General features: G+C 38.0%; 1 protein-coding gene across 1 annotated transcript in view; it reads right to left on the bottom strand.

Annotated features, from left to right (window-relative positions):
- The window catches only part of IQCM (IQ motif containing M), a 289,143-nt gene that overhangs the window by 265,159 nt on the left and 5,947 nt on the right, over window positions 1–18,037 (bottom strand). Inside the window, exon 3 of the mRNA XM_056119031.1 lies at window positions 13,989–14,076. Coding sequence (XP_055975006.1) covers window positions 13,989–14,076 — 88 coding nt within the window. The remainder of the gene's footprint in view (window positions 1–13,988; window positions 14,077–18,037) is intronic.

Here is an 18,037-nt window from a genome sequence, read left to right as displayed (position 1 = left end):
ATATCACAGGCAATTAATTTCACAGCATACAAAGCAATTGAACATAATTGTCCTTGGCTACAATCTTGATGCCAAGAAACTTTGCTCCCTGATTCTCGTTCTTTCCTTTGCACTAACTTGTTTCTTAAAGAACGTACATATTTGGTGGGGCAATTTATAAGATCTAATAAAAGTGGATACAAATAGATGAAGTCATCTAATATAAAATGTGATTCTGATTTCAGAGAGGAAATGAGATGGAAGAAAGCCAAGGAGATGCTTTACCTATCACACCTCATTTAATTCTTTGCTAATAATTCTGAAAAACAGATACAAGTATCTCATTCCCACAAAAGAACAATGGATTAGGAAGGATAAATATCCTAACAAGGTCATTCAGCTAGTTTGGTGAGATGTATTATATTTTATACACTGAATGTGAAATGCAAAATAATTTATAATTCAACACAAAATCTTGTTCTTGTTTCTTGTTTCTTGTCCTCCCATTGTTCATCGATTTGCTTGAACAGGCCCAGTAACGTCTCCATTGTGAGACTTCTTGTTACTGTGTTTGGCATATTGAACACTCTTGGTAGCTTGCCAGCCTCTCTAAAATTTTATAAAATATACTATCATTGATAACCTCATAATACTGAAAATGTAATTCTAAAAATAAGAATAGAATCAAGATACCCAAAATTTAGACTGTATGGAATAATATATTTCAAAACTCAAAAATCACACCAAGTTACACTATCTTTTGACTACTAACATCAAGTGTCTCACAACATACGAGTTTATAAGTTCATCCTATACTGACTCATTTTATTTTGCTTTGAAATATTGCCTTGAAATTTCCCAATAGCACAGCTTCCAAAAGCCATGAATGCCTATATAAAAATGTGGATATATACAATGCAATACAAATAACTGTGGCAATTTACCACAATAAAGTCAACCAGATTGGTACCTGCGACCTCAGTTCAGAGGGGATTGGTCACAGACAATGAAATAAACACACAAGGATACAAAAACACAAGGACTTTCCGAACTTTAGGGTGACCTTGGCAATCACGAAGTGAGCTTGCAAGCTGGCCATTTATTTATTTAATATAATATTGCTCCTCTGCTCTGACTCTCAACATGTGAGCCACTGTTTAAACTGTCAGAGACATCGAGGACAGTTAATAAAATATCAAAATTCAATACATACATTAAGAGCAAAAGCTGGGATATTTATCACAGCCAATCGGTACATGCCCTTAAAGTACAAAGTCATGATAGTTTCCTATTCTATCGTATCTATGTTGTCGCCTAAATCTAGCTAACCCGAAAGTGCTCCTTTCCATCCATTCCTGGGTATCTGTCTGCTGCTCTGTCATCTATTCTAGTCTTTCCTGAGCACAGGTTTGCTACCCCCTTTATTCTCAAGAACCTAAACGGTTTGATCCAGAGAATTATCCAAATCTTGAGGTTTCTGTTAGGAGGATGATTTACCATACACAATAAAATGAAACAAGGATTAAGAATCAGAAGCAGTTATTTGTGAGAAGCTAGTTCTACATATATATGTATGTATATATATATACATATATATGTAGTATGTATATACACATATATATGTATGTATATCCGCTCAAGCAAACCAATGAACAACGGGAGGACAGTGCTATCTATTTATTTATTCCTATTTCTTCATCTAAGAGATGGGAAAAATTACACTACCCATGCCTGAAAATCTCATGTAAATCAAAGGAAATAATATTTTAAAATTCAAGATGTGGAAACTCTGACCCTAAAATGATAGTTTCTGGGCAATGGATCCCTGGGAAAAGATTTTAGATGAGGTCATAAAAGTAAGCTTTCTTGAAGATTCTGATCTCTCCTCCCCACCTTCCCTCCCCTCACCTCCAAGCCTCTCCCTTCCCCTCTCTTCTCTCCTTTCTTCTCCTTTCCTCTGCTTTCCCCCACTTTCATTCCCCTTTCTTCTCCCCTTCCCTTTTATCTCCCCTTTTGTCCTCTCTCTTCATCATACACACAGACACACACAAACATACACACACACACAGACAAGCAACTATCAGCAAGCCAAGAACAGAGTACTCAGCATACCGAGCAGAACCTCATCACACTGTTGGACTCCCCAGACTGACATTTGCTGGGGTAGCCCACCTGACTCAAACCAGCCCCAGCCCTGCTGGGCAGCTTGTTGAGGAAGCTGGACTTTGCTCTTCTTCTATGGAGATGAAAGTTTTTCTAATTGCTAGGTGAAAATGAAACAGACATGTTAGCATGATAAAATAAATTATTGAACTATTATGTTAGAGCCTTAGGCAAATGTTAAAGTGTATAGCCACTAGCATTCAAAAGTAGTGAGAACAAAATCGCAAGGAAATAAGTCAAGTTATTCATCATGGCTGAGGGGGTCTTGACATTGAGGCAAGTTTTCTTCACCACAGAATGTCCCTTGATATGGTTAGATGTGTTATTATTGAGAATATTCTTTAAATTCTATTGTTCTTAATACAACAGAATGGCAAGGTTTTTGACTAGTTTAAGGTATCTTCACAGGGCACAAAATCTGCTTATATTTTTTGAGACTCTCCCATATGTCTACCACCTTATTGACTACTTTTAAAGGGGAATTGCTAATCTCAGAATATTTATCCATTTTATTTAAAGTTTGATCACATTATAAAATAACACCACATATAACAGTGATTTATTAAAAAGTTTATTATTTTAAATGAGTTCCTAAATAAAATCAAATAAATAAAAGTCTCAAAAAACATGCTCAGTCAGAACAGATAAACATGAGAAAGAGGAAATTATAACAATAAAAATCCATGAGACAAAAAGCAATGCCCTATAGAGAAAATTAATAAGGCTATGAGTTGGCTTAAAAATAGAAAACAATATTGTTAATAGGACTTTAGCAACTTTCTAAACATAAAGAAGAAGAAATAGAAGGTCAGAGAGAACAAAATCCTAAATAAAAAATATTGAAAACGAAAAAGAAAAGGACAGAGCAAGAATATAGCAGGTAAGTTATTTTCCTTGCATGCAGCAGACCCAGGTTCTATCCCCAGCATCCTGTATGGATTCCCTGAGAACCATCAAGATTTAATTCCTAAGTACAAAGCCAGGAGTAAGTCCTGAGTATTGCCACAAGTGGTTCAAAAATAAAAAATATGGTAAAGAATAGACTTATCAAAAAAGAAAATGAAAAAGAACACAGCAGTACCTGTGTTATTATGAAATCTTCCCATAAAACTTTTGGCAATTGAAACATATTTCTATCAATATGAATTACTATAACAGATAAAGTAGGAAAAGTTTTGGCAGTCCGTAAGTTATTTTTTAATATTTTTAATTTGTTTTTTGGGGGGAGCCCCCAGTAGTAGCTATACTCACCTCTCTGCTCTGGACTCCCACTCCTGGCAGTTCTCAGGAGACCATGGTCATGCCAGAAAGTGAACTCTGGTTTCTCGCATGCTCAGTTCATTGAGCTATCTCTCTGGCCCTTACATTTTATTATCGTGGACTTACCATTGGTTCACAACTTTATGGGGTTTCAGGGAGTTATCTCCACATCTTATTCTATAGTGCTAGAGACCCCAGTGATCTTATCAAGTCTCAAAAGAGCTTAAACTGTGGAACTTAAGATCCATACAGTCACTGTCACTGTCACTGTCCTCCCGTTGTTCATCGATTTGCTCGAGCGGGCCCAGTAACATCTGCATTGGAGACTTTGTTGTTACTGTGTTTGGCATATCGAATACATCACGGGTAGCTTGCCAGGCTCTGCCGTGCGGACAAGATACTCTCAGTAGCTTGCTGGGTTCTCCGAGAGGGGCAGAGGAATCGAACTAGGGTTGGCCATGTTGGCTGCGTGCAAGGCAAATGCCCTGCCGCTGTGCTATCGCTCAGCCCTATAGTATACAGTATACAGTATACAGCCATACAGTATACAGTCATACAGTATATTTACAAATATCAATGGCTTGGGTGAATAGAAAGGCTACATAGCTGACATTAGATAAAAGAAATTATTGAGCTAGTGCTATTAAAATCCAAGGAGGGGATTTTTTTTGAAAAGTTTTTAAAAGTGGCTTCCAAAAGTCAAGTCCCTCTCTACAAAAAGAGTTTCTCTTAATGATACTCCAAAGAGCCAGAAAATGTGTATCACAAAATAGTTTCTCCAAATCAATAGAGCCCTAGGTTTTAAAGTAGCTCACCGAGTTCGAGAGGGTTTCTCAACCACACTTAAGAGACTTTAAAAAATCATCTGTATTTTCTTTTGAGGAATCATATTTTTAAAACAGTATCTCAAAGGCCAGAACAAAATAGTACATGGGTAAAAAGCTTGCTGTGTACATGGCCAACAAGGGTTCAATCCCAGACCACCTATGGTCTACCAGCCCAGCTAAAAGTGATCCCTCAGTAGAGCTAGATGTGGTCTAATCCACACTCCTCCCTTCCAAAAAATAACTAAACTATAGCGAGACTTTTCAAATTTTTAAATTGCAAGAATATGTCCTTAAATTTCTTAAAATCTTCCATATTCTCTCTCTCCCTCCCTTCCTCTCTCTCTCTCTCTCTCACACACACATACACAAATATCCATACTCTCAAAATTCAAATTAAAGATTAAAAAGCCTGAAAATGTATTATTAACAGTTGTTTCTAAGATCTCTTAATCCTTTGCTATAGCATTTAAAGTGATGACAAAGAAAATGGCTGTTCAATACAACCTAACTCTGCAGTTCAAACAATGCAAAGTAATAAGCATTATTGTCCTAGCAGCATTGCTGCATTGAAACTCACCATGGTCTGTCCCATTGGACTGCAGTGTGGGAAATTCAAGGCTGAGGCAGGGAAAGGCGGGTGAATCAAAAAAACTGTTTCCAAACAGAAAATTAGAGTTTTTGTGATTTAACGGTCTCAATTTATAATGCAAACTACAAACTTACATGCTAATCACAAAGAGAGAGAAAGTAGAGAGAGATAAAGAGAGAGGATGAGAGAGTGAGGAGGCCTTAGTCTCTTATCAACAGATACTGTACCTTCAGAATTCTAAGGATGAGGAAGAGTAGGAGAAGAGAATGCCTTCCCTAAGTACTCAGTATTGGTTAAAGTAATGCTGCATTGTGTAGCTGCGGACATAGATAACAAAAAGAAATATTTCCTTGGTAAAGAAAAATAAATAACAAGAATTTCAAAGAAATGGGCAGGTATCACTCTTATTCCTTCTCAGTTTTGCAAAAGATTTTAAGTACCATGTTTTCCTATCATTAATGGAGATCTTTCGCTAAGTCAGTCAAAAGAAATAAAAATGGGTAAGATGAAGAATGTTAGGAAAGATAAAGGGCTTGGGATTTAACTCAGTGGCAGAGCACATGCTTTGCATGAATGAGGTTCAGAGTTTGAGCCCTGGCACCTGCATCCACCCCTTGCCTCAAAAACAAACAAACAAGCAAAATTATTAATATGATCACAGAGAAACAGGTAAACGAATTACCCATTAACTATAATGATAAAGAAAATTTTGCATATAAACACTGTCACTGTCACTGTCCTATTGCTCATCAATTTTCTAAAGCAGGCCCAGTAACGTCTCCATTGTGACACTTTTTACTGAGTTTGACATATCGAATACGTCACGGGGAGCTTGCCAGGCTTTGCCGTGTGGGTAAGATACTCTTGGTAGTTTGCTAGCTAAGTTCTCCAAGAGGGGCGGAGGAATTGAACCTGGGTTGGCAGGGTCAGCCATGTACAAGGCAAATGCCCTACCCACTGTGCTATCGCTCCTACAATTTGGTTATAGAGAAATATGAAATTCTGCCAATTTCAACAAATTTTCAACTCCCTTCCACCACTGTTCTACTGTTCCCTACCCCATCCCATCCTACAGCCATACCTGCACCATGGTAAGCTCCCTACCAAAGACAAATTCTAATTTCTTTACTGTGTTTCTTTTATAGCTCGCATATAAGGGAGATTATTGTGTATCTGTCCCTCTCCTTCTAACTTCCATGATCAAATTCTCTAGATACATCCATGTAGCAGCAAATTACATTACATCATCTTTATTTATAACTTAATATGCCTGCACCTTAGTTTTTTTTATCCAGTCTTGGACACTTAGGTTGTTTCCAGATTTTGACTATAGTTAAGTAGTGTTGCAATGAACATAGGAGTGCAAATGACTTTTCTAAATCTACCCTGGGGTAGATACCATGAAGTGAAATTGCTAGGTCCTATGGAAGAGAAATTCTTAGTATTTTGAGAATCATTCACATTGTTTTCCAAAAGGGTTGAACCAGCCAACATTGCCACCAGCACTGAATGAAGAATAAGCATCCTTTTTCTACACAGTCATGCCAATGCTGATTGTACTTGGTCTTTGTGATGTGTGTCCATATCACTGGTGGAAAAAGATATCTCATTGTTGTTTCAACTTGCATTTCCCTGATAAATACTGAGCATATTTTCATATACCTTTGACTATACAGACTGGAGCGATAGCACAGCGGGTAGGGCATTTGCCTTGCATGCAGCCAACCCGGGTTTGATTCCTCCGTCCCTCTCAGAGAGCCCGGCAAGCTACAGAGAGTGTCTCGCCCACATGGCAGAGACTGGCAAGCTACCCATGGTGTATTCTATATGCCAAAAACAGTAACAATAAGTCTCACAACGGAGACATCACTGGTGCCCACTCAAGCAAAATCCATGAACAACAGGAGGACAGTGCTACCTTTGACAATCTGTAGATATTCTCAGAGGAAATTTCTACTCATCACTTTCTCCCAGTTTTTTGATGGGGCTAGGTTTTGTTGTTGTTGTTGTTGTTGTTGTTGTTGTTTAGGTTCTTCTTTACCTTTTTTGCTGTTGTTTGCTTTGGGACCACACCTGGCAGTGCTCAGGGCTTACTCCTGGCTCTGTCCTTAGGGATCACTTCTGGCAGGGGTACTAGGAATCCAACCCAGATTGGCTGCATGCAAAGTAAACGCCCTACCCACTGTACTATGTTCCGGCCCATCATCGTTGAGTTCTACCAATGATTTATATATCTTGGAAATTAACCCTCTCTCAGATTAGTGGTGGGCAAATATTTTCTCCAGTCTTGGGGATGCCTTTTTATGGTTTTCATCATTCCTTTTGCAGGGCATAAATTTATTAGTTTGATGGAGTTCCTTTTATTTATCTTTGCTTCTGTATGATTGACCAATGCCAATGAATCACTAACGATGCCTCTAGATTCAATGGTATAAAATGTCCTGCCTATGTTTTTCCCAATGCACTTTATGGATTCAGGCATGAAACCGGCTCCGCCTATTAACAGTATTATAAACCATAGTGTCCAAATAAAATTTTAAAATAGAAAAAGAAAGACAAAAATTTCTAAGTGAAACAAAATATATGTACTGTGTTTTTCTTTGAATTCTACAAACATGCACAATACTTTTGGCCAACTAAATAGCATTTCATTGTATGAATACAATATGGTTTATCAGTCTTGTTTTACTAGATATTTGGACTGCTTCAATGTTTTGTTGTTGGTGAATAATGATTAAAATAGCTGAGATCAGCACCAGGAGGATTACTCCATAACTTAGAGGCCAGCCGGGTATCCTAGAGGAAAGGGCTATTCAGATAGAGAAGGGAGCACCAAATAAAGGATGTTTGGAGGATCCTCCTAGGAGGGGAGATGCATGTCGAAAGTAGACTATGGACTGAACATGTTTGCCACTCAATGCCTCTTTTGCAGACCACAACACCCGAAAGGAGAGAGAGAACACAGGGGATTGCCCTGCCACAGAGACGGGGGGATGGGGGGATGGGGGTGGGAGGGATATTATCCATGGTGGTGGAAAATGGGCACTGGTGGAGGGATGGGTATCTGATCATTGTATAATTGAAACCAAAGCACAAAAAATTGTAAATCTACAACTTTAAAAAAAATAAAATAAAATAAAGGGGAAAAAAAAATAAAAATAAAAAAATAAAAAATAAATTAAAATTTAAAAATGATAAAAATATTTGAATATTTATTAAACATATTATGAATTAATTTTTAGAGATAAATAAACCATCATTATCTTTTTATTACATATAAATGCCTAGAAGTGAAATGGTACTTTGGTACTGGATTTAATACGGTAACATATATGTAGAATAGGGGTGAACTTCAAACCCCTAAAACATATACAGTGCTGTAAACCATACTTAACTAAATTATTTTAAGTTGTAATTTTTAAAAATGTATAATCTTCGGGTTTCACAAAATTTAAATGTATTTCTGTTAAAAATTAGATATAAAATAATGGAATATAAAATAAATATTTGGAGGGAACAGAGAGATACCATATAAAGCAGGGCACCTGTCTTGCATGAGGCTAACCCAGGTTCAATACCCATTACCACATATGGCCCCCTGTACCCCATCACGACTAAGTCCTGAGACCATGATATGGGCCCCCCAAAAATAACAAAGTTATCTTATATAAATACTTCAAAAATTCTGGAGTTTTTATAACATTTTTTAATTTAAAAAACACTAGGGCCTGTGAAGAAAAGAACAAGCAGGACACTGTGACTGGCCCAGGCACTTCTCACAAATGGCACATAAACACTCAATCTACTCAATAAATTGAAAGTCTAGGGCTACCGTTTATTGTCTAAACAACATCAATATTGCATGCCCGTGAAGTTGTTCAAAGAAAACCACACCGGCACAGGAAAATATGAGCATATCCAGACAGTTGCGCAAAACACGATTTGAAATTATGGGAAATATTTTATGCTACCAGAAAAGGAACCAAAAGTCACTGATCTATTTTGATTCTGATTTTGATTCTGGGACTGGAGTGATAGCACAGCAGTAGGGCGTTTGCCTTGCGCACAGCCAGCCTGGCCGAGCTGGGTTCGATTCTTCCGCCCCTCTCGGAGAGCCTGGCAAGCTACCAAGAGTATTCCATATGCCAAACACAATGACAAGAAGTCTCACAATGGAGACGTTACTGGGCCCGCTCGAGCAAATCGATGAACAACGGGAGGACAGTGTTTTTTGTTTTCATTTTGATTTTGTTTTGTCTCTCTGGTCCATGGCTACTGATTATTTATATCGCCAAGCTCAAACAATCGATTTCTTATCAATAATTTCCAGGTAATGAAATAATGTCTAGCTGTTTAAAAAAATTAGCATGATTTACAAAGTTGTTTACAATGGGTTTCAGATTTCAGGCATAGAATCTTCTCACCTATGATCCAACAGAAGGTAATGAGAGATTTTAATATGAGCCCCTTCCCTGTTTGGCCCCAGCAACTGCCACAAAAGCCAATGGGGAGTGCTCCTTTCGGGAAGCACTGGAGCACGTCTTTCCTCTCCTCTTCAGAGGTCAGTGAGCCCTGGCCCCGATGCCTACTGGGAGAGCGCTTAGTGCATCCCCTGCCAGGCAGGCCTCCATCTCCGGCTCTGGGGGCTCATCCTCTTCATACTTTGACTTTTCATCCAAGGGACTATCCATCACGGCCTGAGGTCACCTCTCAGGGCAGCATCTGGCTGAGTCGCAGATGGCCACAGTAGTGGTGTAGGCAGAGTGCTCCTGCCTCTTGACTGATCACTTCAGAGACTGTCCCAGATGCTTCTGAGCATCAGAGGGTTGCCCGGGTCTGGGTCTCTCCCACCCGCCAGCCACCTGCGCCCACTCTGCCAGGAGGCCGGGTGACCTGTGTGTCCAGCTCCTAAGGTTGGGTCGAGCTTCCACTGGATCTGGCTGTATACTGCCTTCAAAAGCCCAGGGCCTTTGTTGGGGTGCACAGTGAGGAATTGTGGGGGTTTGCCGTGGAAACAACCAGTGGTCAGACCATGTTCAGGAAGTGCAGCTCACTCCCCCCTTGCTCCTGGCCCTCTGACTAATGAGAAGTTCTTCCTTAGAGGGTCAGCACGGTGCCTGTTCCCTTGGCAGGGAAGGTTGGGGCCACCCCGGGGCACAGGCCACAGAGCAGGACCGAGCACCCAGGTGTGTTTGCTGGCATGTGCGTGTCCATCCTCGTGCCCACATATGCATCTGGAGAGTTTACCAAGATTCTATCAATGTGTGTCCTGTGATTTCACATAATGTCCCCTTGTGAGCACGCTCAACCGCCTGGCTTAGCACGGAGACACCAGCTCCTCTCTGACTTTCTCTCAGGTGTTTTCAAAGATAAAGGCTATTTTCTTTAGTAATTTTTCATATTTGAGGTTATTTTAGGGGGGCACAAAAATAGTACAGGGTTTAAGGAGCCGACAGCACAGCGGGTAGGGTGTTTGCCTTACATGAGGCCCACCCGGGTTCAATTTCTCCGCCCCTCTCGGAGAGCCCATCAAGCTACTGAGAGTATCTTGTCCGCAGAGCAAAGTCTGGCAAGCTACCCATGATATATATATTATGCCAAACACAGAAAGAACAAGTCTCACAATGGAGACGTTACTGGGTCCACCCGAGCAAATCAATAAACAACGGGAGAACAGTGCTACAGTGCAATAATTTACCCACTTAAGGAAAATATTTTTCAAACATGAGGCTGGAATGACAGTTATGTCAACACAAATGTGATATGTCATGAGGAATTCTATCATTATTTAAGATATGCTCATTCTTTAATTAAATGCAATCAGAATATCTTAAATATAAACTGGTACATAACAGGAAATGCCCACAGATCACAAAACTCAGTGAAACTCAGGTTCTTTCCCTAAATTAAAGGAGTGCCCAAGAACAGATGACTGGTTAAAGAAACTTTGGTACATCTATACAATGGAGTACTATACAGCTGTTAGAAAAAGATGAAGTCATGAAATTTACATACAAGTGGTACTACATGGAAAGTATCATGCTAAGCGAAATGACTCAGAAAGAAAGGGATAGACATAGAAAGATTGCATTCACCTGGGGAACATAAAGTAACAAAATAGGAGACTAACATTCAAGAATAGTCGATATAAGGACCAGGAGGTTCACTCCATGGCTTGAAGGCCAGCCGCACATGTTAGGAGAAAGGGGAGCTCAGACAGAGAAGGGAACACCAAGTAAAGGGTGTTGTGAGGACCTCCTGGGATGGGAGATGCATGCTGAAAGTAGACTATAGACCGAACATGATTGCCACCCAATGCCTCTTTTGCAAACTTCAGCAACCAAAAGGAGAGAGAACAAAAGAGAATTCACTGCCACAGAGGAGGGATGGCGGGGGTGTGGGGGGTGAGGGGTGGGAGGGATACTGGGATCATTGGGGGTAGAGAATGGGCACTGGTGGAGGGATGGGTACTTGATCATTGTATAACTGAAACCCAAGCACAAAAACTTGTAATTTCCACAACTGTACCTCATGGGGTTTCACTAATAAAAATTTAAATAAATAAATAAATAAATAAATAAAAACCAGAAAGGGGAATATCATTCCCCATCCCCAATTCAACTGGCATACTGTAAAATGCACCAAACAGTCACTGTCACTGTCCTCCCATTGTTTATCAATTTGCTCACGCGGGCCCAGTAACATTGTGAGACTTGTTGTTACTGTGTTTGGCATATCGAATATGTCAAGGGGAGCTTGCCAGGCTTTGCCGTGAGGGCAAGATACTCTTGGTAGCTTGCTGGGCTCTCCAAGAGGGGTAGAGAAATCGAAGATGGAGGAATTGAACTTGGGTAGGCCAGTTCGGCTGTGTGTAAGGCAAACGCCCTACCGCTGTGCTATCTATCACTCCAGCCTGCACCAAATAGTATCAACTGAAAAAAAGGCATCAATGAATAAGTAAGTAATAAGTAAATTTCCTTGATGTAAAATGGTCATTTGAATACACTCACATTTGTCATCATTGTCATAAGAATAATATGTTGATCTATGAAAATTAATGATGAATTTAGAATTCAAATATATTTGAAGAACTTTACTTCCTTGAAATTAAGTTTGAAAAGAAAAAGGCTTGTTCTCTTCAATTCAGAAATTGGGGGAAAAGAAATATTTGTAAGAGTCTATCATATTTCTTTATATTTTGTCTAAAAACTTCTTTTGTTAGGCTTGTATTTATAGTCTACCTAAAAATATTGTGTTCCTTTAAAAGTTAGTATTTTCCAAGGAATCTTCAAGTGTATTGTAAATATTTTATATATGACTTCCTTTGCCGGGTTCTATTTGTCTTCAGCAGAAAAGAAACCTTTCAAGTGATTCACAAAGAGTTTGGAAATTCATGCTCCATTCCTGTGCTGGCAGCTGCCAATCGCCTCCCTGCAATCCTATTTTCCTTCCTGTTGTTTAAATTCTTATGGCTGGTTTTCCTTATTTCCAATATATGGCAAAGAAGATGTCAAGAAAAATCCCAGTCTCATGACATTTTATTTGTCTAGTTAGGCACTGGTTTTCTGAAATCCTGTCGGCACCATGTCCCCTGAACACTCATTTGTCTCTGCCTCTCCATCCCATCATACTTCTAACATTAATGAAATGCAGCTAACTTCGAAGGTAGGAAACAAGTTACTGGCCACAAGCTAGCTGTAAATAAAAAAGGCAGCCAAGGTGGATTGAAGTTCCAGCTTTGGATGCCCTGGGCTGTCACTGGAAGTACATGCACTTGCTCTTAATTTCAAAGGGTGTTGATCTTCCTCATTAAACAAGACATGCTTTCATTAAAAAGTAGGAAGTTCAGGTGTCAAGAGACCTTTATCCTCATCAGCTGCTGAAGAAACAGTTCTTTGGGAAATACACAACTCTCTTGAGAAAAATATGCTGAAAGATATTATACCTGATCAGATTTATTTTTAACAACTGTTCAACTTGTCCCTAAGTTATTATTCTGTCCCCTTGAATTATCAACTCCATCAAAGTCTACTGCAATGGCAGCTTTTCAAATGAGTTCAGCTGACTTTTCTAGTTATTGAAGGCTCACTTGAAATTCTAAGTAATTTGATTAAATTGCCTTATCAACTACTCTTTCAACAGTGACCATTCTTGTTGGACCCAACTGGATCTTGGCTTCAACTAAATAAAGACAGAAGAGAACTTTTCTTAAACTGATTAATTCCTAATGTGACATTTCTTTTTTTATTTTTTATCTGTATTTTTTATTTCAAATCTCCACTTGTGGATAAAAATCAAAACCTCAGTATTTAATGCTGTACATCTACTCTAAAATTTGAGTATCACATTACACTTAAACCACTGAGCATAAATCCTCTAGAATTAAGTACAGTTCATACCAAAATTTGGCAGATCCACGAGATTCCTTATAGCTTTGGCAACATTTTTTCAAGTACTTATTATTTATAACTGTGTAAATTACCCTAAATTTCTGATCACGTTACATAATGAACTGATGTAAAATAAGCCAGTAAAAATATATTTTAACAAGGCAGTGTTTACTTTCTTCGAGTATAATGTTCCTACAAAATGTGCTGAAGAAACTTTAACGCTTGTATCTGTAGCTTTAAGTCCGACAGCTATATACAGATTTAAAAGTTATCTGGAAGATGATGGGCTCTATATACTGAGAGAACAGACCCATCACCTTTGAGAAGCAAAAGCAGTTCTCAAAATTCATGCCTCAAACAATGCTCTAGAGAGAAGCAGTCTCACCTTCTGTTAGGGAAAAAAGACAAACTTTAAATTATTAAATTGAAATAGAAAAATTATAACTTAACTTTGTTCATAATTGCTGCAGATGAGTTATTAAAATTCAAAACTTATGTAATATTATCATAAAATATGGCATTTTTCTCAAGAAAGCCACAAATTGGATATGAGCTTATGCACTGTAAAACCCAGATGGCTTGCTTAACTACTCAGACATCCTCTGGTTCAAAAGTTAATTGAACTGAAAACTACAATTTTGATAATTGATACACTTCTAGGGACTAAAGCAGAAGGATAAATTAGCCTCATGCCTAGGGTGTTAATGGACTTGAGAAACCATGACAATTGGTCAGGAAATGTTTGACAAAGTAGAAGAAAAGCAAGTATTTGCGTAGTACCTGATCTTGCCTTGATCTTGATTTTCTTTCTCCATTTTCTTGCTCACTGGATCAATATCAGTCATGATTTTGCACAATTCAACTTTTTCTAAAATTAAAAAGAAAGTTTTTATGGCATACTCTATGTTTACGGGCATTTTTCAAATTAAATTGCAAATCACCGATTTTCTTAATAACAAGGGACATAATATTCTTTCCCCAAAATTACTAACACTAAGATACTCTAAAAACACATTTGAGTGTTTTTTTTCTTTTGCCCACCCCAAGCTCCTCAGATGTTTTGCAATTACTAAAATTTAGGAAGGAAAGTACAGAGTAAATGAACTGCATACATCAGATAGGAGACAGCTCCCAGGGAAACGCTCCCAACAGCTCAGTACACACCAATGAATACAGTCTCTTTTCTACATATCAGCATTATTATCAGCATTATCATTATCAGGCCCCATTTATACAAAAGAGTTGGCTATTTTAAAATAATTTAGCAATTATTAATTAAGGTAAACAGGAAGACTGAGTTCTCCAGAAATATCATCCATTCAATAGAGTAAGACAGAAGTCCTACAAAGACCAAGGTTCTGTTTTTCGTTTTTTTTTTAATCTAGTTCAGAACCTGAGAGACAGTTTAAAGGACAAGTGTGCATATTTTGCATGTGACTGACTCAGGATCAACCCCAGCACCGCTTGAACCCCTAGCAATTCTAGGAGCAACATGCAGGCACTGAGCTAGGAGTAACTTATCCCTAAAGAAAACTCTACATAAATTCTATGATTGCCCATTCATTTCTAGTCTCTACAGAAAGTAGGATTAAGCTAGTTTGAAATAATCAATCATTATATATCCATTAAGCACTTTCTAGTTACTAGTTCAGATATTAAATTAATATTTATATTTATTAATTAATATTTGATATTAAATATTAAAGATATTAAAGATGTCTTTAAAATCCAGAAATCATAGGTAATGAAACTCTATGCTTTAGGAAAAATCTACACATAAGGGGGATGTTTCAGTGCTGACAAATAGAAGACCACGTCAACAGCATTATGAAATTCAGGTTTAAAATGTATAAAATAATATTAAAAGAATCTGTGGGATAATATATAACTTTAATATCCCCTGATGATAACATGCCAGGTGTTGCCTAGAATTCTCTATGAATTAACTCAAAGTTCACAGCATTTTTGTGGTGAAGGTGTGTAGGTGTTTGAGAGAAGGTTATATGGGGGGCAATGCACTGTAATTATTCCATTTACACACAATAAGGACACCTCACCCAAGACCTTGTAACTTAGAAGGTACAGAGCAAAGGTCAAACCTAAAGTACCCTTCATTACTCTACTTACTCACAACTCTGGAGACCTGGATACCTATTCAGGAAAAGGAGACAATTACTGCCTAGCTCACTTTGGATGCTAGTCAGAGTTTGAAAACACACTTTGTATAAAAATTTCATTGTGGACAGTTAATTACATAAAGGTAAGATGAAGAAGATATTACATAAAAGAAGACAAAGGGAAATAAATTTTTAAGTTTCAGTCTTAAAAATGAAAATGCAAATATTTGCTGTAACCTAAGGGTGTTAGATGCTATAAATCAGTAGTTTAATGAACCACTCAATAAAACATACCATATTACAAATGAAGATACTGAAGGAGGGAAATAGTAATTAATTTGCCCAAGGTGATAAGGCATTGTAGCACTGTAGCACTGTCCTTTTGTTCACCGATTTGCCGAGTGGGCACCAGTAACAACGTCTCCACTGAGAGTGAGCAGATGCCATTAGGCTACACTAGCATGCAACAAGCCATAGTATAGCACTGTAAAGCACTGTTGTCCCATTGATCATAGATTTGCTCGAGCAAGCACCAGTAACATCTCCATTCTGAGACTTGTGTGTTTAGAAAACACACGTATTTGGATATGTTGTTGTTACTGTTTTTGGCATATTTAATACACCACAGGGAGCTTGCCAGGCTCTGCCGTGTGGGCGGGATACTCTAGGTAGCTTGTCGGGCTCTCCAAGAGGGATGGAGGAATTGAACCCAGGTCAGTCACGTGTGCAAGGTAAATGCCCTATCCGCTGTGCTGTCACTCCAATCCAAGGCATAGCAGCATTGACATCTGTTGTTCATCAATGTGCTCAAGCGGGCCCAGTAACATCTCCATTGTGAGACTTGCTGTTATTGTTTTTGGCATATCGAATATGTCACAGGTAGCTTGCCAGGCTTTGCTGGGCAGGCACAATACTCTCGGTATCTTGCCGGGCTCTCGGAGAGGGGTGGAGGAATCGAACCCAGGTCATCTGCATGCTATCGCTCCAGCCCAAGGTATAGTAAACAGAGCAAATATTAAAACCCAAATAACCAGTCTAGAAGCTTTCATTCTTAATCATCATAACAAGTATGACTTTTTTAATTTATCAAAGGAATATATATTAGTGAAAGTTGCTGCACTAACTCCTAGAAAGGAAAAATATAGGATTTTTGTAATGAATAAAACATAAATGTCACTCTCAATGAACTACATAGCTACAAGTGAAAATCAGGGTAGAAAAGTGGGAATTAAATAACAGAGGGAAAGGTTCCCAAAATGTACAATCCAAAGAGCTAGACAGTGGTTTATACCATCATGCAAAAGGTGTTGGTTGTGGAAGACAATGATGGAAGTTAAATTGAGCGTTAAAATCAAGTAAATTTGCTTTGTTTATTTTCTGGGGCAAGAAGATCATTGTCAGAATTAAGTGGTGTAGGAAAGATAAAAAACACAAATCAAGAGATTGGAAATGCTTGCATCTGAACACAAACTGGGAGCTGATGGCTCAGCAGAGATGCTCTGTATTTCTATGAAGGGGCTGATGGCTTTCCAAGTGAAAATTAAGATAAGATTCTATTCTTTCTTTTAAAAAACAATGCGTAAATATTATGCTCACTTGATTCTAAAAATATATAGAAACACACCTATTTGGATAGGTTGACTTATTTACTTGCAAATATATAGGAAAATAAGTGAAAAGTTCTGCTACACTAAAACCTATCAGTATCAAATTTATCCACGTGCTTTCCTATATATCTCTATACCTGTTAAAATTACATTGAGGCCATGTGATTGGCTAATTAAATTGTTGTGCATAGGATATGGATGGATGAAATGAAAGCTACACCTGGGCCTGGATCTGAATTATTCCTCCAGACCACCCTGCCTCTGTGCTAATAGAAGCCAGGGCACTGAGCGGCAGAGTACAAGATCTATTCTTCCACTGTGATGTCTAAGCAAGTGAAAAAAATCCTTATTAAATGTGAAGTCACTTAGAATCAAGTTTATGACTCATCATAGTCCAAAGTAACCTAGCATTTATCCCAAACTATTAATTAGCTTTAAAGGGAAAAGTGGTATAATGCTATAATACATCGCCATTCTAATAATGAAATTGTGATACTATAATAATTAACCAAAAGATGTGCCCATTTCAAGAAAAAAAAAGGTATTAAGTCCCAGGAAAACTCATTTAAATGCCAAATTGAAAGTCCTGTACATACATTCTCATTCATCTAAATCATGTTAGAACTGTCCATTTTTAAAATAAATGCAGATATATGCCTTTTAAAATGTCAATATCTAGTTAAAGAAGAAAGGCATTAAATGTTCTAAAAATCGAATATTGCTTCAAATTATTTTAGCTAAACCTTTAGGTAATTAACCAGACTGTAATATGGAGCAAATTATAATATTTGACAACTATTTATTTATTACTATTCTCCTTACTCATCTAGTTGCTGAACGAATTATACCAAATTCTACCATTTCAGTTCTGAAAAAAAAATTAAAACCCACTTCTGGGTTGAATAAACAGTAAATTAGAGCAAGACCAGGAAAAGAAAATGCAGGTCAAATTATGAGTAATTGGAACTTTTGTAATGAAATCAAACAAATGGAACATAAGCCATGAGAAATATCTGGCGGCCAAATAACAGTCCTCAACAATATTTACCTTGCCGTCTAAGAGGCCAGCTGATATCAATCATTCGTTCCTTCCTTCCTAGAATCA

Source organism: Sorex fumeus, unplaced genomic scaffold (genome assembly GCF_029834395.1).
Source record: "Sorex fumeus unplaced genomic scaffold, SorFum_2.1 ptg000039l, whole genome shotgun sequence".
NCBI classification, from domain to species: Eukaryota; Metazoa; Chordata; class Mammalia; order Eulipotyphla; family Soricidae; genus Sorex; species Sorex fumeus.
Note: the sequence above shows the minus strand (reverse complement) of the source record. Positions and strands in the feature narration are given on the sequence as shown.